Source organism: Pan troglodytes, chromosome 9 (genome assembly GCF_028858775.2).
Source record: "Pan troglodytes isolate AG18354 chromosome 9, NHGRI_mPanTro3-v2.0_pri, whole genome shotgun sequence".
Taxonomy (NCBI): domain Eukaryota; kingdom Metazoa; phylum Chordata; class Mammalia; order Primates; family Hominidae; genus Pan; species Pan troglodytes.
The window spans coordinates 104,480,607-104,505,847 of record NC_072407.2 but is presented as its reverse complement, the minus strand read 5'-3'; the positions used below and the strand labels follow the sequence as shown (position 1 = coordinate 104,505,847).

Below are 25,241 nucleotides of genomic sequence, written 5' to 3'. Positions count from 1 at the left end.
GAGTTGTAAATAAAAGAAAGTAGGCTGGGTGCGGTCGCTCACGCCTGTAATCCCAACACTTTGAGAGGCCAAGGCAGGTGGATCACTTTACTTCAGGAGTTCAAAAACAGCCTGGCCAACATGGGGAAACCCCATCTCTACTAAAAATACAAAAGTTAGCAAGGCATGGTGGCACATGCCTGTAGTCCCAGCTACTCAGGAGGCTGAGGCACGAGAATCGCGTGAACTTGGGAGGCGGAGGTTGCAGTGAGGTGACATTGTGCCCCTGCACTTCATCCCGGGCGACAGAGCAAGACTCTGTCTCAAAAAAAAAAAAAAAAAAGGAAGTGATTCGTATGACATGAATCCAGTAGCAATATGCGATAGGCACTTGGCCAAAATATGCATTCACTTTTTTATTCTCATGGAACTTGTATTTTTGTAGGACAGACAAAAAATAAACACATAAATGAACATAATGATGGATAGCACTAGATGCCACAAAAAGAAACAGAGCTGTAAACTAGGGTATTCAAGAAGGGCTTTTCTCAGATGAGCAGTGTTGAAGGATGTGAGGAAGCAGCAAGTACAGAGGCTCCGGGATGGAAACTGACTTGACATTTCTAAAGTGCCGCAAGGAGGCTGGAGCTGAGAAGTGAAGGAGAGGGTAGAAAATGAGGTGGAAAGGGCAGCCATGGACCATGTCACGTAGGCCTTGCAGGCCATGGTTTCAGACTTTGTTAAGTGGCAAGGGAATGGCATAATCTGACATGTTTTAAAAGAATCACACTGGCTGCTATGTGGAGAATATTTTATAGAGAACAAGGTTAGAGACCCAGCTGATCAATGTATAAGCAGAGGGATCCAAGCACTAAAATCTGCCCAGATGGTTGGGGAGATGGGATATGAAGGGAATCTTGAGAGAGGAGTAGAAACTGCCTAAGAGAAAAGGTTAGAGGGCATCTTGGGCAAAGGGAAGAACAGGAGCAAGAACACAGGGGCGTGGCAGGCCCCAGCATATTTGGAAAACTTTGAGTGCTCTAGTGAGGTTACAGAGAGGGATCCAGACATGAGGCTGGAAAGGAGGAGAGACCTAAATGGCCAAGGGCTGCCCATGCTGTTCTTTTAACTTTTCACATCACCAAAGTAAAATGTTGGTACAGTGATGGGGGCTGAACCTGAGGCACAACTGGGGCTACAACTTCTCTGGGAGGCTAGTCCTCCCAATAGAGTTTCCAAGAGAGCAGGAAGGCCACACAGTTCCTTGCTCTTTCCCCTCTCCTCAGACTAGAAAAAACATGGGCAATCCACAGTACTGAGCTGTTAGTATCAAAGATGGGCACACCCACTCACTGTGGTGTGGCAATCAGATAGCAGAGATCTGAAGGTGTCTCCAACAGGTCAGTACCCGGGAAAAACTGTCCAAGTAAATAAATATCTTGTTCTCCACACTGTCTTAGTCCGTTTCTGCTGCTATAACACAAATACCTTAAATGGGATACTTTATCAACAAATTTATAAACAATAGAAATCTATTTGTCCCAGCTCTGGAGGCTGGGAAGTTGACAGAGCAAGGCCTCAACAGATTTGGTGTCTGGTGAGGGCCCTCTGCCTCATAGATGGCGTCTTCCTGCTGTGCCCTCACAGTACAGAAGGGTGAAACAAGTTCCCTCAGGCCTCCTTTACAAGGGCACTAATCCCATTCATTAGCAACCAAATCACCTCCCAAAAGCCTCACATCTTTTTTTTTTCTCTTGAGACAAGTCTCACTCCGTCTCCCAGGCTGGAGTGCAGTGGCGTGATCTCGACTCACTGTAACCTCCACCTCCCAGGTTCAAGCGATTCTCGTGCCTCAGCCTCCCGAGTAGCTGGGATTATAGGCACGTCCCACCACGCCCAGATAATTGTATTTTTAGTAGAGGCGGGGTTTCACCATGTTGGTCAGGCTGGTCTTCAACTCCTGACCTCAAACGATCTACCCTTCTCAGCCTCCCAAAGTGCTGGGATTACAGGCATGAGCCACTATGCCCACCCAAGTCCCACATCTTATTATCATCACCTTGAGGATTAGGTTTCAACACATGAATGTGGTGGGGATATAAACATCCAGACCTCTTATTCCACCCCAGATTCCCAGGCTATAAGTACACTGAGCCTTAAAGGAAGTATTAGCTGTGGGTTGGTGAAGAGAATAGAGGAGAGCATTTCAGAAGGAAAGAACAACGTATGCAAATGCCAGGAACCAGAAAGCACCCTTCTCCATGGGCAACAGAACCAAGGCTGGAAAGACAGGTTGGGCCTAGATTGTGAAATGCTTGGATAATGGGGTAGTCACCAGAACGGTTTATTCCTAAACCAGATTCCCCAGTTAAATAGAATAACCAAAATCGAAATGTGCAATGCTTGCTTTTTGTCCATGATAAGCTGCAGGGGAAACATTTGCAGGTTGGCTGACTGAATCCACAGATGGAAGTCTCTGTAAATTTAGGACAGATTGTCTCAGTTAATCTCTAGGACCAGTCAGACCTCTGTAATGATGGATTTGCCTGACATGAGAAAGTTTTACCTCTCATAACACAGTTTTGAGAAGTTAACTGCAATGTGGCCTTTATGTGATGAAATCTGGCTCAGGTGCCAAAGATCTGCAACATTAAGACCTTTGCAGGTGGGGATTCACTGTGATTTTAGGTTCCTTGGATCCTTCAGTCTTCTACTTCAGCTGAGGGTTCCCACCCAAGCCAGGACTCAGCCTTTGTTATTCTCATGCATTAGCCACAGGTAGCTATGTCACTTCAGAGTTCTGAGCACGATGAAAATGCAGACTTTACAAGCACTTCAAGTCAAGACAAGTGATTAGCATTGGCTCCAAGGGTTTAAAAGGAACTCAGCCAAAAACTGTTCAAAACTGGCCATTTCATCTGAACTGGGACAGCAGGGCGCAAGGAGAGAAAAGGCTGGTTGGATTAATGCAGCCCCCGCTTTCCATGGCTCTACTGTATTTCACTGAGAGTTGCTACCAACTCCTGCGCGCGCCCCCACCCGCCCACTCCACTAATCTCTTGTCTTAATCAGAGATACAGGGAACCCGTGGAGAAGATGAAGTACAACTGGGATAAGAAGATCGTAGGTGTTTTACGTTTGAATTTAAGCAACAAATCTGTCGAGCTGTCTTTCTCCACTTTCCCCTTAGGCTGGGTCACGCGAGGGGAAAGCTCCGACCGCCCAGGACTCCTTAGAGTGAATCCCATCCCCTCAAGTTCCTCTCCAGAATCTCCCCCTCCTCCCGCCTTTGCCCTGCAACTCCTCCCTCTCACTCTGAGTCGCACGCACCCCTGTCCCCTCCCTGCCCGCAAAACTACTCTTCAAAGGCTTCCTTCCGGGCACCGCGAAGCCAGCGTGCTCAGCATTCGGGGAGGCAGCGGCGCTCGCCTTCATCCAGGACAACAAAACTGCCATTTCCGAAGAGAAAGGAAACGGCTCGCGGTTTCTGGGGTTCCCAAGCGCGCGCCTGCGAGGGAGGCCGCGAGCCGAGTCGCCACGCCCAGAACCCCGAGCCCGCCCCCGCGCCACCCAGCCCGGCCCCGCCGCCCCGGCTGCGCACGCGACGCCCCCTCCAGGCCCCGCTCCTGCGCCCTATTTGGTCATTCGGGGGGCAAGCGGCGGGAGGGGAAACGTGCGCGGCCGAAGGGGAAGCGGAGCCGGCGCCGGCTGCGCAGAGGAGCCGCTCTCGCCGCCGCCACCTCGGCTGGGAACCCACGAGGCCGCCGCATCCTGCCCTCGGAACAATGGGACTCGGCGCGCGAGGTGCTTGGGCCGCGCTGCTCCTGGGGACGCTGCAGGTGCTAGCGCTGCTGGGGGCCGCCCATGAAAGCGCACCCATGGCGGGTAAGTGGCTGCGGGGGTCGCCAGCCCCGTTCGTGGGAGGCAGCGCGCTGCCGAGGCTTGGGTTCCCAAGTTGGGCTCTGGTACAGAAAGTTCCGCGTGTCTCTGGCCGAACGCTCGGGGCGGACCCAGAGGTGACCGGGCGGGGTGGGGGAAACTGAGGCTTGGACCAGTCACCCGCTGGCCCCGGGGCCGCCTGCTGAGGAAATTGCCTGGTGCTTCCCCTCTCGCTTTTTGGAAGCGGCGGTCGCAGGCCGGGACGGGTGCGCATAACCTGTTGAGTTACCGCAAGTTGGTTTTTACAGCCTTTCCCTGAAGTTAATGTTTGCCGAGGTTAGAGTTTCTAAGGCTTCCGTTTGTAAACAAGATTAGCTGAGTTGAAAAATATGTCTACCTAGGCCCGCGGAAACGTCTCGCAGTTAGTCGGGGAGCTTTTCAAGCGTCCCCCAGGCATTTCAGCGTCTAATATTATGCAGTATTATCCAGATGAATTACAATCTTAAGGTCCCCCTGATGCTCGAAGTTGGACTTCGGGGCTCTTGGAGCTACTTGGGAGCTTTTGGGGAGCGCGCCCCGCCCTCGCGGTAGTTGAGGCGGCCGCCCCCATGGCGGGGCGCTCTCCACCCCTCGTGTGCCATAAACACCCGGCCGAGGCGCGCGGCAGCTGCGCAGCGTTAAGGGCACAGCTGCACGGTCGCCGGTGGCCCATGTCGTCGCTAGTAAGGTCGTAACAGGATGATGTTGACTTTGCTTTTCTGTGTAGGGCGGAATTTGTTTCGTTTTAGGCCCTTGGCCCTTTGGAGACTTCAAACAGCCCTTTTTGGATGAAACCAGGAAGTTGGGATTTGTTGTGTAAATACTGTTTTCCTTTGTCAACTGTTAGAGAAGTCAGGTCCCTAGGTAATGGTCAGTAAACTAGGATAAGTTAAGTAACCCAAAGTTTTCATGGTTTTAAGTTCTATCCATCCACTGTATATGTTAGCCTTAGGTTCGTTTTATCCAGCAAGAGAAAAAGGCAGTTTGTAAATCTGGAAGGTTCAGGCACAACACTTGCTTTTTCTGGAATAACCTGGGTGAATTAACAATTTTTCTTTGTTTTGCTGAAGTTTTTTTGTTTGCTTAATTGTGCGTGTGACAAACTGGCTTCGCAGACCTAATTTTGAGATCATTTAAGAAAAAAGTGGTAAAATCATGTCCATCTTGTATCTTGGTCCTAATTTTATACCAATTATCTCATGAGGTGAGGTCTCCATTTTTAAAAATTTGTTGCTGTGTTTGTGAAGATAAGCCTTACTGTTTCTCCAATGAATTACCGATTAGAGAAACTGTGAGTGACCATGCTTTTCTTTCTTTTGCCCTGATAACACAGATTTTTTTTTTTTTTGCCCTATTTTAGCACTCACTGTTTGTTCTGTTTATTACTTAATGTCTTACTAGAGGTTAGTCCCATTTGGAAAACTTAAAATGCTCTACAGTAGGCGAGCCCTGAATTCATAAACTAGTATAACCAACCAGAGGTGGAATCTGTTTCTACAGACTATATAATGTCACCTTGCAACTAGACTAAAAGGTATACAATAGAAGATTTCTCAAAAAAGCTAGTAACTGTTAATCGTTGTCTTCATGTATAGTGTAATCTGTATACAATGTCATTACGAAGTATAGTGATTTTTAGCCATCATACTAAAACTCTTAATAGCTGATTTTTACTGGGTACATATTGTGTGCATCCCACGCTATGCTAATTTAGGTCCAAAAATCATCCCATTGAATCCTCACAGTATCGTCCCCATTTTATAGATAAGTAAGCTAATTTATGGCAAGTAAAACAATTAATACATGTTTGGTTTCAGATCAGAATCCAAATTTTCAATTAACCATTTCACCACTAAGCCACGTTAGATGATGATGGCTCTTGAAGTAGATAATACTTTTATTCCACAGTATTACCATTGCCTAGAATATTGTGGGAGAAGATAAAAACATTATTGAAATTCTGCTTTTAAAATATTCTTCACAGTCTGCTGCATAGCTTTATAAATATCAGTTGAAGGAGGAGGGAGACTATGAGCAAGTTTGCAAATCAGCAAACAGGATTTATTGTAGTATTCCAATGAATGACATTAACATTAACAGGATGGGAGGGGCGGCTGTTAGTCATTACTCTTAGTGGCAAGTGACAGAAACCCACCTTGAACAACTGTGGAAAGAAGGGACTTTTTTGACTTGTAACTGAAAAGTGCAAGGATTGAGGTGGCTTGAAAATGGCTGTATTCAAGTGTTCAAATAAGTCGCCAAGAAATTAAGAAATCATCGCGTTAAGAATGACAATAGCAGGGAAACAAAAACAGGCTGTTGTGTTAGCCCAGCCAAAAGATGATGGTGAGTGGCAATGGAGATAAAAGGGTGGATTCTAGATCTATGGGGGGTTGGGACTAATCACTTGCTGATGGATTGGAGGGTGGGATGAGGAAGAGAGAAGAATCAAAGGATGACCTCTTGGTTTTGGGGTTGAGCAGCTGGTAATGCAACAATTGGGAAGGTTGGGGGAGGAGCCGGTTTATAGTAGAAAATCAGTAGTTCCATTTTGGCATTCATATCTGCAGGCTTAGGAATCAAACTATCTGGTCCAATTCCAGTCTCTGCCACTTTGTATCTGGGTGGCCTTCTCTGGGCCTCAGTTCTTGTCTGCAAAACAATACTCCTAAGAATTGTTGAGAGGGTTAGATGAGCTAATGCACATAACCCTGGCTTGTGGTAAGCACCTAATAATGTTGGCAGTTGTTTGCTATCTGCTGCTAAATACATCTACGTAGTCTGTTGACCTTGATCTTTTTCAAGTTAATCTTACACTGTATCCTTTTGTGATAAATAGATGATAGTCCCATCAAGAAGAAGAAATTCTCACAAAGAAGAAATTTGCCCAAGAAGTAAAGATAAATCCTTCAAAGTTACTGCTTTTCTTTGTACTTGGAGGATTTTTTTTTAAGTGGGGGAGAGTTCATCTTTGTGAAAAGGACACAATAATACACTTGCTCTCTCCCTATGTGTTATACATATTTAATCTTCATTAGACAAAGACTCAAAACGAATAAAGCACTCTGAAAAGTTGCTTAATTGGGACATAGAAATCTCTTAGATTTTTTCCAAATCTAAAGGTGTACTAATTTAAAAATTAAAACCCTACTGAGAAGGTGCAGTTAAATAAGAAAATCCTATTTTATCCCTCCATTGTATGAAATTAGGGGTGTTGGTTGGGTGGTGCAAGACCTAGAGATGCCTGTGAGTAGAAACGGCCTCTCCTGAAATGGTCCACTCCACTCAGAAGAGCAGAGCCCTCAGTGGCAGAAATTGGCCCATCTGTCCCCAATTGTGTGGGTAAATGAATTTTGGCAAAGCTATTGCATTCGGTGGCTGGTATATAGTAAGTACTATGTAAGTGTTTGTTACATAAGCTAGATGTTTATCTTGAAAAACCTGGTAATACAGTCCCTTTTACTGACAGCTTCAAGATATGTTGCATAACAACAGGGGCCAAAGTAGAACTTCCTGTGGAATAATCTACCCTCCTGACACCACTACCCCTACTCCCGCTAGGCAGAAAACCACATACTGCCAGTATTCTTAGTTAAATGTTCTTTCATAACAGGATATTTCTTTATTTTTACAGCATCTGCAAACATAGAGAATTCTGGGCTTCCACACAACTCCAGTGCTAACTCAACAGGTGAGTTTTAAAAGATTAAAAAAACAAATTTTCATTTGTCTAGGGTACATGAAGTAATAACAGCCAGGGAAGTAGGCATAAGCTGGTTCACTGACCTGTTTTAACCCTGAGTTCTTCACCCATGAATCCCAATAACCTGCCCTAGTGCCCTGTAGTAGACATCACTAAGTGATAGTTCACTGGATTAATCTTCCTCAGTCTTGTAAAGATGTGAATAAATTCTAAAACAAAAAGTGTATCGGAATTTCATGTTATGAATTTTTGAAGCACATTTTTAGATGTGAGGGTTTTGTAGTTTGCCTGTAGATATGAAATGTCAGCACAGAAGTCTGCAGGTCCTACTGATGAAACAAGTCACTCTAAACTAGTCAGCTATGGCAGCCTTAATATACCTCTGCTGACTCTAAGGAGACCCTACTTACATTTCACCCATTAGGCAGACTCAACCCAAACACTTGGTGAGGCCCTTACCCTGTGATTTTAGTTTGGGACAAAGCCTTGGGCCTCTGAGTTCACTAGCATGGAAAGATGCAAGAACCAGGCTGATGTCATCAGTATCAGTAGTAAATCATCAAGGTACGTTTCTTGTAAACAATTTTTAAGTTATCTTCTCATTGCCCTTAATCTTCACAGTTGACTGAGTTGGAAACTAGAAAAAGGTACACCAATCCTATCACTAACTTGTTTTGTTTACTGTTAGTCAGGAAATATTTATGGACTCTAATGAGCTAGCACATCCTAGGTTCTAAGAATACAAAATGGACCAAGCCTTAACTTCTAGGAGTTTTTGTTTTTTTGTTTTTTATTTTGTGGCAAAATATACATGACATAAAATACATAAGTAACCATTTTTTTAAAGTGTAAAGGTCAGTGGCAGTAAGTACCTTCATGCTGCGTTGCAACTTGCTGGAGTTTTTATTCCTGTGGGGCATCCCAGTGTTTCACTTAGTTTATGTTCTTGGTTTACTGCTGTTCTTTGTTTCATTATCTCTGCGTTTTCGACTGGTGTCTGGTGGTACGTAGTCAGGACATACTTTAATTCTAGTTTTAGTAATTCTACAGAAAACGTTTTCATTGAGAGGAAAAAAAGTCTAGAGGGATTACTCCAAAATGTAATAGTGGTTATCATTGGGTAGTTGTGAGAGGGTCTTAGTTAAAAAATATTTTATTACACTATTAGATACCTTTTCCTTTTGTCCTTTATTGAATCTAATTCTGCACTACTGAACTTTTAACCTTGGGTAGACAAAGGAGGTAGAAGAAACATAAAGACAGTGATATTAGCAATAGACACCATTTTTGAATGCCTACAACTTATAAGATACTCCTCATACATTTACTAATTTAACAGTGGTGAAGTAGGTGTCATTTCTGGTTTACACATGGGGAAATTGAAACTCAAGAGTGGTTAGGAAATGCCCAAGATCACATGACACTAAGTGTCACATTCAGGATTTGAAACCCAGTTGTATTCTAAAACCTATGTCTCTTTATCACACTGTCTGAAGTGTGGTGTGGCCTTACTTTTAAAACATGCTTTTCACTGTGAATGATTATTAAAAATAAACTGAATACTTTGAGGGCAGCTCCAGAGTCAGTGGGATGATTTCAAATGCCCCTTCTAGCACAGGGAAATTTTTTGAGAAAGAAGAAAAGCATTGCCTCAAATTTTTCTAGAAGGAGAACAGATAATACAACAATTAAAAATGTTTTTGCACAATGTGTTTTATGTCTCATAACTGTCGCATTCCTCTTTGTATCTTGAAAACACTTTTGAAACATGTTAAGTTTGTGTATTTTTATAAGATGGATGCTTAACTGTTTTTCTTTTTAGTTACATAGACCATTGTTGAAGCTTTGTTTCTTTGAACATACTGTTTACCAATTTATTTGGTGCTATTTATTTAGTGCAGTTTCTGTGGCGCCATATTTCCTCTCACTAGGAAAATAGCATCTTTGGCAAATTCCATTATGATGTGTATTCCAGGAATGTACTGTTGGAAAAAGTGGAGACTGCCTGCAATACTACTTAGAGTGTTGGGTGTCTATCACTTTTATAGGACTCACCACATTGGAATTTCAGAGAATCTTTTTTTCTCTTGTTTTGGTCTCCAAGTTCCTTGAGAGTGAAATCTATGATTTATTCATCCTAACATCTCACTCTATGCCTGGTGCATAGTAGGTATGCAGAATATGTATATTTTTGGTTGGTTGAACTCAATTGTGGAGCGACATAGATATTTTGTAATTGCTGACTTGCCTTATCAAAACACTAATATATACATTTTGCAGATGTGTACTGGTTTATGCTCCAATCCTATACATTATTACAGCTGTTTTTCTGTTTATACAGTAATATAGGTACTTGAAGTCAAACAATAGGAATAAAGGTTGCTTTCCAATGTACCACTGAGTTACATGTAACAGTTCTATTTTTTTATGTCCTCTAATCATTATTTGAAGACAGCTGTACTTTTGACATTCTTGTCTGCAGGGACTTGTTTGACACACTTTCAGCTTATATAGGAAATAATTTCCCCTTATTTCATTTGCAGTCAGAGTAGATTCTGTGGATGGATGAATTTACACTTTATAGTGCAAGGAAGACACATGCCCAGATTGTTTTTCATAATGGGTTTGGGCAAGGATGTAAGGAAATGTGGCATGGTCTAGATTGGAGTGCACATCTCATCAGTAACTAGAACAGCAGCTCAATATCATTCAGGATACAGCCGTCTCCTTGATCACATAGCATTGATACTTCCCAACAGAGGGATCTGAGAGGATTGGGTTACCATCATCCAATCTGAAGCTCTTTTCTTGGACATAACTTGCACCAACTCCTTTCCAAAGCCGTTTATCTCTTAATCATGTATGTTCCATTTATTACGATTGCCATTAGTTTGGTTACTCATCCTTGGCCTAGTCATTTGGGCCACTCTAGTGGGGTTAGTTTTGTCCATAGACATGGCAGGGATGGGTAGTTGTGAGAGGGTCTTATTTTAAAAATGTTTTATTACACTATTAGGTACCTTTTCCTTTTATTCTTTATTGGATCTAATTCTGCACTACTGAACTTTTAACCACCATTTCGAGCACTTGGACCTGGCTTGCATTTAGGTTTCTACAGAAGAAGGCAGTGGAAATTTGGGAACAGCTTATTCTGTATGCCAATTTTTACCCCCGATTGCAACAATGAAAGTCTTACTGAAGTGGAAGGAATTTATCAGGTATATAATCCTGTATGTCACATTACCTTCTTCTATTTACTTTAGATAAAATGTTTTATGTGTGAAAAGAATATTAGATGGAAGCTTTCTGTGAGTTTGTAAGTCAATCAAAGACAGGAACCAGTTGGCCTGACAGGTTGCTTTAGTTGCAAATGGTGATACAGATGAACGATTGATTGATTGATTGATTCACTGATAGATGCAAATGTTGATAGATACAAACAGTGATAGATACACAGAGAGACATAGAGATACCAATACTAGTTTTTAACTAGAGATTGGATGTAGAAAAGAATTTTTCTAACTAAAGAATTCATAGTACACTTAACTGCTTCAACTCCTCAGAAAGTTAATTGTGTTCAACTCATGTTTTTGAGATTGCGTCTGAAAATTGATGGTAATTTTTTTTTATACTTCAAGTTCTAGGGTACATGTGCACAACGTGCAGATTTGTTACATATGTATACATGTGCCATGTTGGTGTGCTACACCCATTAACGCATCATTTACATTAGGTATTATCTCCTCATGCTATCCCTCCCCCCTTCCCCCCCACCCCACGACAGGCCCTGGTGTGTGATGTTCCCTGCCCTGTGTCCAGGTGTTCTCTTTGTTCAGTTCTCACCTATGAGTGAGAACATGCGGTGTTTGGTTTTCTGTCCTTCGGATAGTTTGCTGAGAATGATGGTTTCCAGCTTCATCCACGTCCCTACAAAGGACATGAACTCATCCTTTTTTATGGCTGCATAGTATTCCATGGTGTATATGTGCCACATTTTCTTAATCCAGTCTATCATTGATGGACATTTGGGTTGGTTCCAAGTCTTTGCTATTGTGAATAGTGCTGCAATAAACATGTGTGTGCATGTATCTTTTATTTATTTATTATTGTTATACTTTAAGTTCTATGGTACATGTGCACAATGTGCAGGTTTGTTACATATGTATACATATGCCATGTTGGTGTGCTGCACCCGTCAACTCGTCATTTACATTAGATGTGTCTCCTAATGCTGTCCCACCCCACCCCCACCCACGACAGGCCCTGGTGTGTGATGTTCCCCACCCTGTGTTCAAGTGTTCTCATTGTTCAGTTCCCACCTATGAGTGAGAACATACGGTATTTGGTTTCTTCCTTGCCGTAGTTTGCTGAGAATGATGGTTTCCAGCTTCATCCATGTCCCTGCAAAGGACATGAACTCATCCTTTTTTATGGCTGCATAGTATTCCATGATGTATCTGTGCCACATTTTCTTAATCCACTCTATCATTGATGGACATTTGGGTTGCTTCCAAGTCTTTGCTATTGTGAATAGTGCCACAATAAACACACGTGTGCATGTGTCTTTATAGTAGTGTGATTTATAATCCTTTGGGTATATGCCCAGTAATGGGATGGCCGGGTCAAATGGTGTTTCTAGTTCTGGATCCTTGAGGAATCGCCACACTGTCTTCCACAATGCTTGAACTACTTTACCCTCCCACCAACAGCATAAAAGTATTCCTATTTCTCCACATCCTCTCCAGCACCTGTTGTTTCCTGACTTTTTAAATGATTGCCATTGTAACTGCTGTGAGATGGTATCTTGTTGTGGTTTTGATTTGCATTTCTCTGATGACCAGTGATGATGAGCATTTTTTCATGTGTCTGTTGGCTACCTAAATGTCTTTTGAGAATTGTCTGTTCATATCCTTTGCCTACTTTTTCATGGGGTTGTTTGATTTTTTTCTTGTAAATTTGTTTAAGTTCTTTGTAGGTTCTGGATATTAGCCCTTTGTCAGATGGGTAGATTGTAAAAAATTTTCTCCCATTCTGTAGGTTGCCTGTTCACTCTGATGGTAGTTTCTTTTGCCATGCAAAAGCTCTTCAGTTTAATTAGATCCCATTCGTCTATTTTGGCTTTTGTTGGCATTGCTTTTGGTGTTTTAGTCATGAAGTCCTTGCCCATGCCTGTGTCCTGAATGGTATTGCTTAGGTTTTCTTCTAGGGTTTTATGGTTTTAGGTCTAACATTTAAGTCTTTAATCCATCTCGAATGAAATTTTGTATAAGGTATAAGGAAGGGATCCAGTTTCAGCTTTCTACATATGGCTAGCCAGTTTTCCCAGCACCATTTATTAAATAGGGAATCCTTTCCTCATTTCTTGTTTTTGTCAGGTTTGTCAAAGATCAGATGGTTGTAGAAGTGTGGTATTATTTCTGAGGGCTCTGTTCTGTTCCATTGGTCTATATCTCTGTTTGGTACCAGTACAATGCTGTTTTGGTTACTGTAGCCTTGTAGTGTAGTTTGAAATCACGTAGCATGATGCCTCCAGCTTTGTTGTTTTGGCTTAGGATTGTCTTGGCAATGTGGGCTATTTTTTGGTTCCATATGAACTTGAAAGTAGTTTTTTCCAATTCTGTGAAGAAAGTCATTGGTAGCTTGATGGGGATGGCATTGAATCTATGAATTACCTTGGGCAGTATGGCCATTTTCACAATATTGATTCTTCCTGTCCATGAGCATGGAATGTTCTTCCATTTGTTTGTGTCCTCTTTTATTTCGTTGAGCAGTGGTTTGTAGTTCTCCTTGAAGAGGTCCTTCACATGCCTTATAAGTTGGATTCCTAGGTATTTTATTCTCTTTGAAACAATTGAGAATGGGAGTTCACTCATGATTTGGCTCTGTTTGTCTTTTATTGGTGTATAGGAATGCTTGTGATTTTTGCACATTGATTTTGTATCCTGAGACTTTGCTGAAGTTGCTTATCAGCTTAAGGAGATTTTGGGCTGAGATGATGGGGTTTTCAAAATATACAATCATGTCATCTGCAAACAGGGACAATTTGACTTCCTCTTTTCCTAATTGAATACCCTTTATTTCCTTCTCCTGCCTGATTGCCCTGGCCAGAACTTCCAACAGTGTGTTGAATGGGAGTGGTGAGAGAGGGCATCCCTGTCTTGTGCCAGTTTTCAAAGGGAATGCTTCCAGTTTTTGCCCATTCACTATGATATTGGCTGTGGGTTTGTCATAAATAGCTCTTATTATTTTGAGATACGTTCCATCAATACCCTGTTTATTGAGAGTTTTTAGCATGAAGGCTGTTGAATTTTGTTGAAGGCCTTTTCTGCATCTATTCAGATTATCATGTAGTTTTTGTCGTTGGTTCTGTTTATATGCTGGATTACATTTATTGATTTGCATGTGTTGAACCAGTCTTGCATCCCAGGGATGAAGCCAACTTGATTGTGGTGGATAAGCTTTTTGATGTGCTGCTGGATTTGGTTTGCCAGTATTTTATTGAGGATTTTTGCATCGATATTCATCAGGGATATTGGTCTAAAATTCTTTTGTTGTGTCTCTGCCAGGCTTTGGTATCAGGATGATGCTGGCCTCATAAAATGAGTTAGGGAGGATTCCCTCTTTTTCTGTTGATTGGAATAGTTTCAGAAGGAGTGCTACCAGCTCCTCTTTGTACCTCTGGTAGAATTCGGCTATGAATCCGTCTGGTCCTGGACTTTTTTTGGTTGGTAGGCTATTATTGCCTTAATTTCAGAGCCTGATATTGGTCTAGTGAGGGATTCAACTTCTTCCTGGTTTAGTCTTGGGAGGCTGTATGTGTCCAGGAATTTATCCATTTCTTCTAGATTTTCTAGTTTATTTGCATAGAGGTGTTTATAGTATTCTCTGATGGTAGTTTGTATTTCTGTGGGATCAGTGGTGATATCCCCTTTATCATTTTTTATTGCGTCTATTTGATTCTTCTCTCTTTTCTTCTTTATTAGTCTTGCTAGTGGTCTATCAAGTTTGTTGATCTTTTCAAAAAGCCAGCTCCTGGATTCATTGATTTTTTTTTTTTTTGAAGGGTTTTTTGTGTGTCTATCTCCTTCAGTTCTCCTCCGATTTTAGTTATTTCTTGCCTTCTGCTAGCTTTTGAATGTGTTTGCTCTTGCTTCTCTAGTTCTTTTAATTGTGATATTAGGGTGTCAATTTTAGATCTTTCCTGCTTTCTCTTGTGGGCATTTAGTGCTATAAATTTCCCTCTACACACTGCTTTAAATGTGTCCCAGAGATTCTGGTATGTTGTGTCTTTGTCCTCATTGGGTTTAAAGAACATCTTTATTTCTGCCTTCATTTTGTTATGTACCCAGTAGTCATTCAGGAGCAGGTTGTTCAGTTTCCATGTAGTTGAGCGGTTTTGAGTGAGTTTCTTAATCCTGAGTTCTAGTTTGATTGCACTGTGGTCCGAGAGACAGTTTGTTATAATTTCTGTTCTTTTACATTTGCTGAGGAGTGCTTTCCAACTATGTAGTCAGTTTTCAATAAGTGCGATGTGGTGCTGAGAAGAATGTATATTCTGTTGATTTGGGGTGGAGAGTTCTGTAGATGTCTATTAGGTCCGCTTGGTGCAGAGCTGAGTTCAAGTCCTGGATATCCTTGTTACCTTTCTGTCTGGTTGATCTGTCTAATGTTGACAGTGGGGTGTTAAAGTCTCCCATTATTATTGTGTGGGAGTCTGAGTCTCTTTGTAGGTCTCTAAGGACTTGCTTTATGGATCTGGGTGCTCCTGTATTGGGTGCATATATATTTAGGATAGTTAGCTCTTCTTGTTGAATGGATCCCTTTACCATTATGTAATGGCCTTCTTTGTCTCTTTTGATCTTAGTTGGTTTAAAGTCTGTTTTATCAGAGACTAGGATTGCACCCCCTGCTTTTTTTTGTTTTCCATTTGCTTGGTAGATCTTCTCCATCCCTTTATTTTGAGCCTATGTGTGTCTGCACGTGAGATGGGTCTCCTGAATACAGCAGAGTGATGAGTCTTGACTCTATCCAATTTGCCAGTCTGTGTTTTAATTGGAGCATTTACCCCATTTACATTCAAGGTTAATATTGTTATGTGTGATTTGATCCTGTCATTATGATGTTAGCTGGGTATTTTGCTCGTTAGTTAATGCAGTTTCTTCCTGTCATCGATGGTCTTTACAATTTGACATGTTTTTGCAGTGGCTGGTACGGTTGTTCCTTTCCATGTTTAGTGCTTCCTTCAGGAGCTCTTATAAGGCAGGCCTGGTGGTGACAAAATCTCTCAGCATTTGCTGGTCTGTAAAGGATTTTATTTCTCCTTCACTTATGAAACTTAGTTTGGCTGGATATGAAATTCTGGGTTGAAAATTCTTTTCTTTAAGAATGTTGAATATTGGCCCCCACTCTCTTCTGGCTTGTGGAGTTTCTGCCGAGAGATCCGCTGTTAGTCTGATGGGCTTCGCTTTGTAGATAACCCAACCTTTCTCTCTGGCTGCCCTTAGTATTTTTTCCTTCATTTCAACTTTGGTGAATCTGACAATTATGTGTCTTGGAGTTGTTCTTCTCGAGGAGTATCTTTGTGGCGTTCTCTGTATTTCCTGAATTTGAATGTTGGCCTGCCTTGCTAGGTTGGGGAAGTTCTCCTGGATAATATCCTGAAGAGTGTTTTCCAACTTGGTTCCATGCTCCCCGTCACTTTCAGTTACATCAATCAGACATAGATTTGGTCTTATCACATAGTCCCGTATTTCTTGAAGGCTTTGTTCGTTTCTTTTTACTGTTTTTTCTCTAAACTTATAATCTTGCTTCATTTCATTCATTTGATCTTCAATCACTGATACACTTTCTTCCAGTTGATTGAATCAGCTACTGAAGCTTGTGCATGTGTCACGTAGTTCTTGCACCATGGTTTTCAGCTCCATCAGGTCATTTAAGGTCTTCTCTATGCTATGTATTCTAGTTAGCCATTTGTCTAATCTTTTTTCAAGGTTTTTAGCTTCTTTGTGATGGGTTTGAACATCCTCCTTTAGCTCGGGAGAAGTTTGTTATTACCGGTCGTCTGAAGCCTTCTTCTCTCAACTCGTGAAAGTCATTCTCTGTCCAGCTTTGTTCTGTTGCTGGCGAGGAGCTGCATTCCTTTGGAGGAGAAGAGGCGCTCTGATTTTTAGAATTTTCAGCTTTTCTGCTCTGATTTCTCCCCATCTTTGTGGTTTTATCTACCTTTGGTCTTTGATGATGGTGACGTACAGATGGGGTTTTGGTGTGGATGTCCTTTCTGTTTGTTAGTTTTCCTTCTAACAGTCAGGACCCTCAGCTGCAGGTCTGTTGGAGTTTGCTGGAGGTCCACTCCAGACCCTGTTTGCCTGGGTATCACCAGCAGAGGCTGCAGAACAGAAAATATTGCAGAACAGCAAATGTTGCTGCCTAATCCTTCCTCTGGAAGCTGGGAGGTGTCTCCCAGTTAGGCTTCTCAGGGGTCAGGGACCCACTTGAGGAGGCAGTCTGTCCGTTCTCAGATCTCAAACTCTGTGCTGGGAGAACCACTGCTCTCTTCAAAGCTGTCAGAGAGGCAAGTTTAAGTCTGCAGAAGTTTCTACTGCCTTTTGTTCAGCTATGTATGCCCTGCTCCCAGAGGTGGAATCTACAGAGGCAGGCAGGCCTCCTTGAGCTGTGGTGGGCTCCACCCAGTTCGAGCTTCCCGGCCACTTTGTTTACCTACTCAAGCCTCAGCACTGGCGGACGCCCCTCCCCCAGCCTCGCTGCGGCCTTGCAGTTTGATCTCAGACTGCTGTGCTAGCAGTGAGCAAGGCTTCATGGGTGTGGGACCCTCTGAGCTATGCACGGGATACAATCTCCTGGTGTGCCATTTGCTAAGACCATTGGAAAAGCACAGTATTAGGGTGGGAGTGTCCCGATTTTCTAGGTACCGTCTGTCACGGCTTCCCTTTGCTAGGAAAGGGGATTCCCCAACCCCTTGTGCTTCGCGGGTGATGCAGTGCCCTGCCCTGCTTCGGCTTACGCTCCGTGGGCTGCAGCCACTGTCCGACAAGCCCCAGTGAGATGAACCTGGTACCTCAGTTGAAATGCAGAAATCCACCTATCTTCTGCGTTGCTCACACTGGGAGCTGTAGACTGGAGCTGTTCCTATTCGGCCATCTTGGAACCCGTTGCTGGTAATTTTTAACATCATCCAATTTTGTTTAAACGAATGAAATGTAGGAAAATAATGCAATATTATGCTCACTTACTCAGTGAACAGCTGTTAGTTTGGACTGCCCACTCCGTTAGTCACTGTTTTAGGCACAAGGCATAAAGTGGTAAATAAGATGAATAAGTTCCTGCTCTCATGAAGATAATATCCAGGTGGAGAGACATAGACTATAAGGAAGTAAACAACTAAAAAGATGATTTTGCGTTGTGATTAAAAATAAATTGACTGGGCACGGTGGCTCATGGCTATAATCCCAGCACTCTGGGAGGCTGAGGGGAGCAGATCACTTGAGGTCAGGAATGCGAGACCACCTGGCCAACATGGTGAAACCCCCTCTCTACTGAAAATACAAAAATTAGCTGGGTGTGGTGATGTGTGCATGTGATCCCAGCTACTTAGGAGGCTGAGGCAGGAGAATTGCATGATCCCGGGCGGCAGAGGTTGCAGTGAGCCGAGATTGTGCCACTGCACTCCAGCCTGGGTGACAGAGCAAGACTTTGTCTCAACAAATAATAATAATAAATAAACAGGGTAAAACACCTATCTGCCTCCATGCATAAAGAGGGTGATGTGGAAAAAAGTGACTAGGAAGGGCTGCAGATTGGTTGGTCAGGGAAGCCCTCTCTGAGATGGGGTCATCTGAGCTGAGACCTGCGTGACAGGAAGGAGCCAGCCCTACAAATGCTAGGGGGAGGAACATTCCAGGCAGAAGCCCTGAAACAGGATGAGGAACATGTATTTCAATAAAAGAATTATATTTTGAGACATCAAAAACAGAGCAGGCCCCAGCAGACAAGGTCAGAAATGTGGATTCTGATGACTTGGAATGTGGATTCTTGTTAATGTCTCTGGGTCTTTTTAAATTCTATAGTGATTCTAAACCACTGTGCACTCTCATACACCCTGTACTCTCAAGACAGCAGATACAATAATAAATTGGAACTGCACTGGTGCTTTCTTTCCTGAAGTATGCCTCCATTCTTAAAGTTGTAAATAGGACCCAAATTAAATGCTTCCAATTCAGATTAAGGACTACTGCTATTCTTTATTGCGATGTGAACTATGAAAGGGAACATTTAACATTTTAAATGTAAAAAAAATTTTTTTTTTTTTTTGAGATGGAGTCTCATTCTGTCACCCAGGCTGGAGTACAGTGGCTCGATCTCAACTCACTGAAACCTCCGCCTTCTGGGTTCAAGCAGTCTCCTGCCTCAGCCTCCCAAGTAGTTGAGATTACTGGTGTGTGCCACCACACCCAGCTAATTTTTGTATTTTAAGGGTTAAAGAGATGGGGCTGGGCTGAGTAACCAGCCTGTCATGTAAATTCTGGGAAAACCCAGGAAACACTGAATTTGCCTGTGGGATGGTGGGAGTAGGGAGAAGAAGTCATGATGAATGGGTATTAGAAGAGATAAACAGTGAGGGAAAGTACACAAACTGAAAAAGCACACAAAAATCCCAAAAACGAAGTGCACAACAGCAACAAAACTAACAGGAAAACAAAACTTGGGGGCATTTTTAAAATATTTGGTTTTTTTCCTTTTCAAAAACAGGAAAAACAAAAGATGGTGTAGAACATAAAACATAGGCCAAAAAAAGTAGACCTAGGCCAGAAAAATCAACTACCAAACTCTGGGTTCCTGTTGTTTTTCCATAATGCAGCCATCTGGCTCACAGTGGGTTCAGTCTAAATTCTAGTGTGAATAGGAGAATGAACTCAATTGGCATTTAATACTTGACATTCTTTTTTATTGTCTTTCTTTTGCATTAAATACTCCTTTTTCACAGAGAGCAGGCAGGCTTGCTCTGGATTCCCATGACTTCCTTCTTTCAGACTAAAATTGATGACTTACCCCATCATGTTGAGTAACACAAAGATTTCTCACGAATAATTTTTCCCAGATATATGAAGTTCTTAGGAAGAAACTTTGAGTTAAGCAGTAAGTAGAGTTAAACAATAATTGGTACTGAACGTTAACTGCATGGCTCTTCATCTCTTTGCGTGTCTGTGTTTTTTAAATACATAATTTTGTTTACAATCTTATTAGTGAGGTAATTCATGCACCAGTCTTCCTGGCTTTGAATTACATTTATTTATAAGGAGTTAAATTGAGGCTGGGTGCGGTGGCTCATGCCTGTAATCCCAGCACTTTGGGAGGCTGAGGCAGGTGGATCACTTGAGGTCAGGAGTTTGATACCAGCCTGACCAACATGGCAAAACCTTGTCTCTACTAAAAATGTAAAAATTAGCCAGGCATGGTGATGCACGCCTGTAGTCCCAGCTACTCTGAAGGCTGAGGCAGGAGAATCACTTGAACCTGGGAGGTGTAAGCTGCAGTGAGCCGAGATCATTCCACTGCACTGCAGCCTGGGCAATAGTGGGAAACTCCATCTCAAAATAAAATAAATTTAAAAATAAGGAGTTAAACCAAGAATATTTTCATAATGGCTTTTGGTTTCTTCGTTTTGTCTTTTTGTTAAGGAAACTTCATGCATTTTTTTTTTTTAATATCTTCTCTGAGATGTAATTCACATACCATGTAATTAAATTTATATAATCACACACCCCATTTCAAGTGTACAGTCCAGTGATTTTTAGTATATTCACAGGTATGTTTAACCATCACCACAGTCAAGTTTCGAACAGTTTCATCACCTCAAAAAGAAACCCTGTGCTCTTTATTTATCACCCCCTTATCCTACCTGCTGTTCCCCCACCAGCCCTAAGCAACCACAAATCTACTTTCATTTTCCCGTTCTGGACTTTCATATGAATGGAATCATGTAGTATGTAGTCTTTTGTGACTGTCTTATTTCCATACTTGATTCTCTTTTATGGCCACACAATTCACGCTATGGGTATGTCACATATGGTTTATCCATTCATTTGTTGATGGACATTGGAGTTGGTTCCACCTTTTGATATTATGAATAGTGCTTCTATGAATATTTGTGTAAACACTTTTGCGTGGACATATATTTTCATTTTTATTGGGAATATACCTAGGAGTAGAATTGCTAGGTCATATGGTAACTTTGTTTAATGAACTGCCAAACTGTTTTCCAAAGTAGCTACACCATTTTAGATACACACCAGCAGTGTATAAGGGTTTTATTTTCTTCATATCCTCACCAGTCCTTGTTGTTGTACGGTTTTTTCGTTGTATCTAACCTAATGGGCATGTGATGTGTTTTTGATTTGCATTTCCTTGATAACTGATGAGTTGAACATTTTTTCATGTGATTATTGGTCATTTGTATATTTTCTGTGAAGAAATGTTTATCCAAGTCCTTTGCCATTTTTTAAATTGGGTTGTCTTTTTGTTAGCTTGTCTGTGTCATTTTTTGTGATTATAAAGATAATACAGGTTCTAGTGGAAAATTATTTATTTATTTTTATAGAGATGGAATCTTGCTTTGTTGCCCAAGCTGGTCTCAAACTTCTGGGCTCAAGCAATCCTTCTGCCTTGGTCTCCCAATGTGCTGGGATTACAGGTGTGAGCCACTGTGCCCAGCCCGTTGTAGAAATTCTGGAAGCAAAGTATATATTTTTAAATAATTATTCAATGTACTTCCACCACAAAGCTATTGTATATTGTGGTGACTATAGCTCACAATATGTTGTATACTTGAAAATTGTTAAGAGAGTAGATTTTAAGAGTTCCCATCACATATTGATGGCCAGTTGATTTCAGACAAAAGTGCAAGAATACACAATGGGAAAAGGACAGTCTCTTTAATGAATTATGTTTGGAAAACTGGTTATCCACATGCAGAAGAATGAAATAGCACCCTGATATCAGACCACATGATTTCCATATGGAAAAATCAACTCAAAATGAGTTAAAGATTTAACATGAATCCTGAAGTTGTAAAACTACTAGAAAAAAATAGGAAAAACTACACAACATTGGTCTGGGCAATGATATTTTAGATTTGGCCCCAAAAGCACAGGCAACAAAAACAAAAATAGACAAGATTACATCAAACTGAAAAGCTTCTGCATAAAAAGGAAACAACAGAATGAAGAGACATCATACAGATTGGGAGAAAATATTTGCAAGCCATTTATTTGTTAAAGGGTTAGTATTAAAAATATATAAAGAACTCAACTCTATAGAAAGAAAATAAATAATCCAATTTAAAAATGGGCAAGGAACCTGAATAGACAGACATTTCTCAAAAGAAGACATACAGATAGCCAACAGTTACATGAGAAATTGCTGAATATTAAGAATCATTAGGGAAATGCAAATTAAAACCACAATGAAATGTCTTCTCACACCTATGAGGATGGCTATTCTCAAAAAGACAAAAGATAACAAATGTTGGTGATGATGTGGACAAGGGGGACGCTTGTACACTGTTGGTGAGAATGTAAATTAGTACAGCCATTATGGAAAACAATATGGAAGTTCCTCAAAAAATTAAAAATAGAATTACCATGTGATCCAGCAATCCCACTTCTGGGTATTTATACAAAAGACTGGAAATCAGTATGTCAAAAAGATGCCTGCACTCCCATGTTCATTACAGCACTATTCACAATAGCCAAGTGTATTTATCTGTTCTCGCTGCTATAAAGAAATATTGGAGACTGGATAATTTATAAGGAAAAGAGGTTTAATTGAGTCACAGTTCCACATGGCTAGGGAGGCCTCAGGAAACTTATAATCATGGCAGAAGGCACCTCTTCATAGGGTGGCAGGAGAGAGAATGAGTGCCAGCAGGGGAAATGCCAGACACTTATAAAACCATCAGATCTCATGAAAAACTGTCACGAGAACAGCATAGGGGAAACCACCCCCATGATTCAGTTACCTCCCACCAGCTCGCTGCCATGACACTTGGGGATTATGGAGATTACAATTCAAGATGAAATTTGAGTGGGGACATAGCCAAACCATATAATTTTACCACTGGCCCCTCCCAAATCTCATGCCCTCAGACTTGATGCCTTCCCAACAGTCTTCCAAAGTCTTAACTCATTCCAGCATTAACCCAAAAGTCCAAAATCTCAACTGAGATAAGGCAAGTCCCTTCCACCTATGAGCCTGTAAAATCAAAAGCAAGTTAGTTACTTCCTAGATACAATGGGAGTACAGGCATTGGGTAAATACACCTGTTCCAAATGGGATAAATTGGCCAGAACAAAGGAGCTGCAGGCCCCATGCAAGTCTGAAATCCAGTAGGGCAGTCATTAAACCTTAAAGTTCCAAAATGATTTCCTATGACTCTGTCTCATATCCAGATCGTGCTGATGCAAGAGGTGGGCTCCCATGTCCTTGAGCAGCTCCACCCCTGTGGCTTTGCAGAGTACAGCCCCCTTCCCAGATGCTGTCACTAGCTGGCGTTGAGTGTCTGTGGCTTTTCCAGACACAGTGCAAGCTGTTGATGGGTCTACCATTCTGGGGGCTGGAGGACAGTGGCCCTCTTCTCACAGCTCCACTAGGCAGTGCCCCAGTGGGGACCCTGTGTGAGGGCTCCAGCCCCACATTTCCCTTCTGTACTGCCCTAGCAGAGTTTCTCCATGAGGCCTCCACACCTGCAGCAAACTTCTGCCTGGACTTCCAGGCATTTCCATACATTCTCTGAAATCCAGTCAGAGGTTCCCAAATCTCAATTCTTGACTTCTGTGCACCCACAGGCTCAACACTACATGGAAACCACCAAGGCCTGGGGCTTGCACCCTCTGAAGCAATGGCCTGAGCTGTAGCTTGACCCCTTTTAGCCATGGCTGGAGCTGAAGCAGCTGAGATGCAGGGCACTTTGTCCCCAGGCTGCATAGAGCAGGGGGCCCCTGGGCCTGGCCCAGGAAACCATTTTTCCCTCCTAGGCCTCCAGGCCTGTGATGGGAGGGGCTGCTGTGAAGGTATCTGACATGCCCTGGAGACATTTTCCCCATTGTCTTTTGGTGGTTAACATTTGGCTCCTTGTTACTTATGCAAATTCCTGCAGCCGGCTTGAATTTCTCCTCAGAGAATGGGTTTTTCTTTTCTGTCACATCATCAGGCTACATATTTTCCAAACTCTTATGCTCTGCTACCTCTTGAATGCTTTGCTGCTTAGAAATTTCTTCTGCCAGGTACCCTAAATCGTGTCTCTCGAGTTCTAGTTCCACAGATCTCTAGGGCAGGGGCAAAATGCCACCAGTCTCTTTGCTAAAGCATAGCAAGAGTGACCTTTACTCCAGTTCTCAACAAGTTCCTCAAATCTCCATCTGAGACCACCTCAGCCTGGACTTCATTGTCCATATCACTATCAGCATTTTGGTCAAAGCCGTTCAACAAGTCTCTAGGAAGTTCCAAACTTTCCCACATCTTTTTGTCTTCTGAGCCCTCCAAGTCTCTAGGAAGTTCCAAACTTTCCCACATTTCCCTGTCTTCTTCTAAGTCCTCCAAACTGTTTAAACCTCTGCCTGTTAACCAGTGCCAAAGTCGCTTCCACATTTTCAGCTATCCTTAGAGTAGCACCCCACTCCCAGTACCAATGTACTAGATTAATCTGTTCTTACACTGCTATGAAGAAATACCCAAGACAGATTAATTTATAAAGAAAAGAGGTTTAATTGACTCAGTTCCACATGGCTAGGGAAGGCTTCAGGAAACTCACAATCATGGCAGAAGGCGCCTCTTCACAGGGTGGCAGGAGAGAGAAAGTGCCAGCAGGGAGATGCCAGACGCTTAAAAAACCATCAGATCTCCTGAGAACTCACTATCATGGGAACAGCATGGGGGAAACTGCCCCCATGATTCAGTTACCTACCACCGGGTCACTGCCATGACACATGGGGATTACAATTCAAGATGAGATTTGGGTGGGGACACAGCCAGCCCATATCACCAAGTTGTAGAATCAACCTAACTGTTCATCAGCAGATGAATGGATAAAGCACATGAGATACATATACACACAATGGAATACTATTCAGCTTTAAAAAAGCAAATGTGCAAATTCTGTCATTTGAGACAACATGGATGGAACTGCAGAGAGTAGAATGGTGGTTCCCAGAAGCTGCAGGGTGGGGAAAAAGGGGAGATGATGGTTAAAGGATACAGAGCCTCAGAGAAGAGGAAAACTTTCTTTTTTCTAGTTCTATTGCACAGCATAGTGAATATAGTTTATCGTGTATGGTACCTTCCAAAATCGCTGAGTAAAATTTCAATGTTCTCACCACAAAAATAAGTATTTGAGGTGATGGATATGTTAATTAGCATGATTAAATTATTCTACATGTATTCATAAATCATAACATCACTTTATACCTATAAATTTATACAGCTGTAATTTGTCAGTTTACAAAGATAAGTATGTGAGGTAATGCATATATTTATTTAGCAATTCCACATTGTGTACATATATCAAAATATCATGTTGTACGCCATAAATACAGTTTTTTTTTTAAGTATCCCACCGACTATTTTTAGT

General features: G+C 42.1%; 1 protein-coding gene across 1 annotated transcript in view; it reads left to right on the top strand.

The window, feature by feature from the left end:
- Nucleotides 1-3,327: 3,327 nt before the first annotated feature.
- The window catches only part of TMEM123 (transmembrane protein 123), a 56,764-nt gene continuing 34,850 nt past the window's right edge, over nucleotides 3,328-25,241 (top strand). The window contains 2 exon segments of the mRNA NM_001243958.2: nucleotides 3,328-3,864; nucleotides 7,532-7,588. Of these exon segments, the coding sequence (NP_001230887.2) occupies nucleotides 3,765-3,864; nucleotides 7,532-7,588 (157 nt within the window). The 5' untranslated portion in view covers nucleotides 3,328-3,764.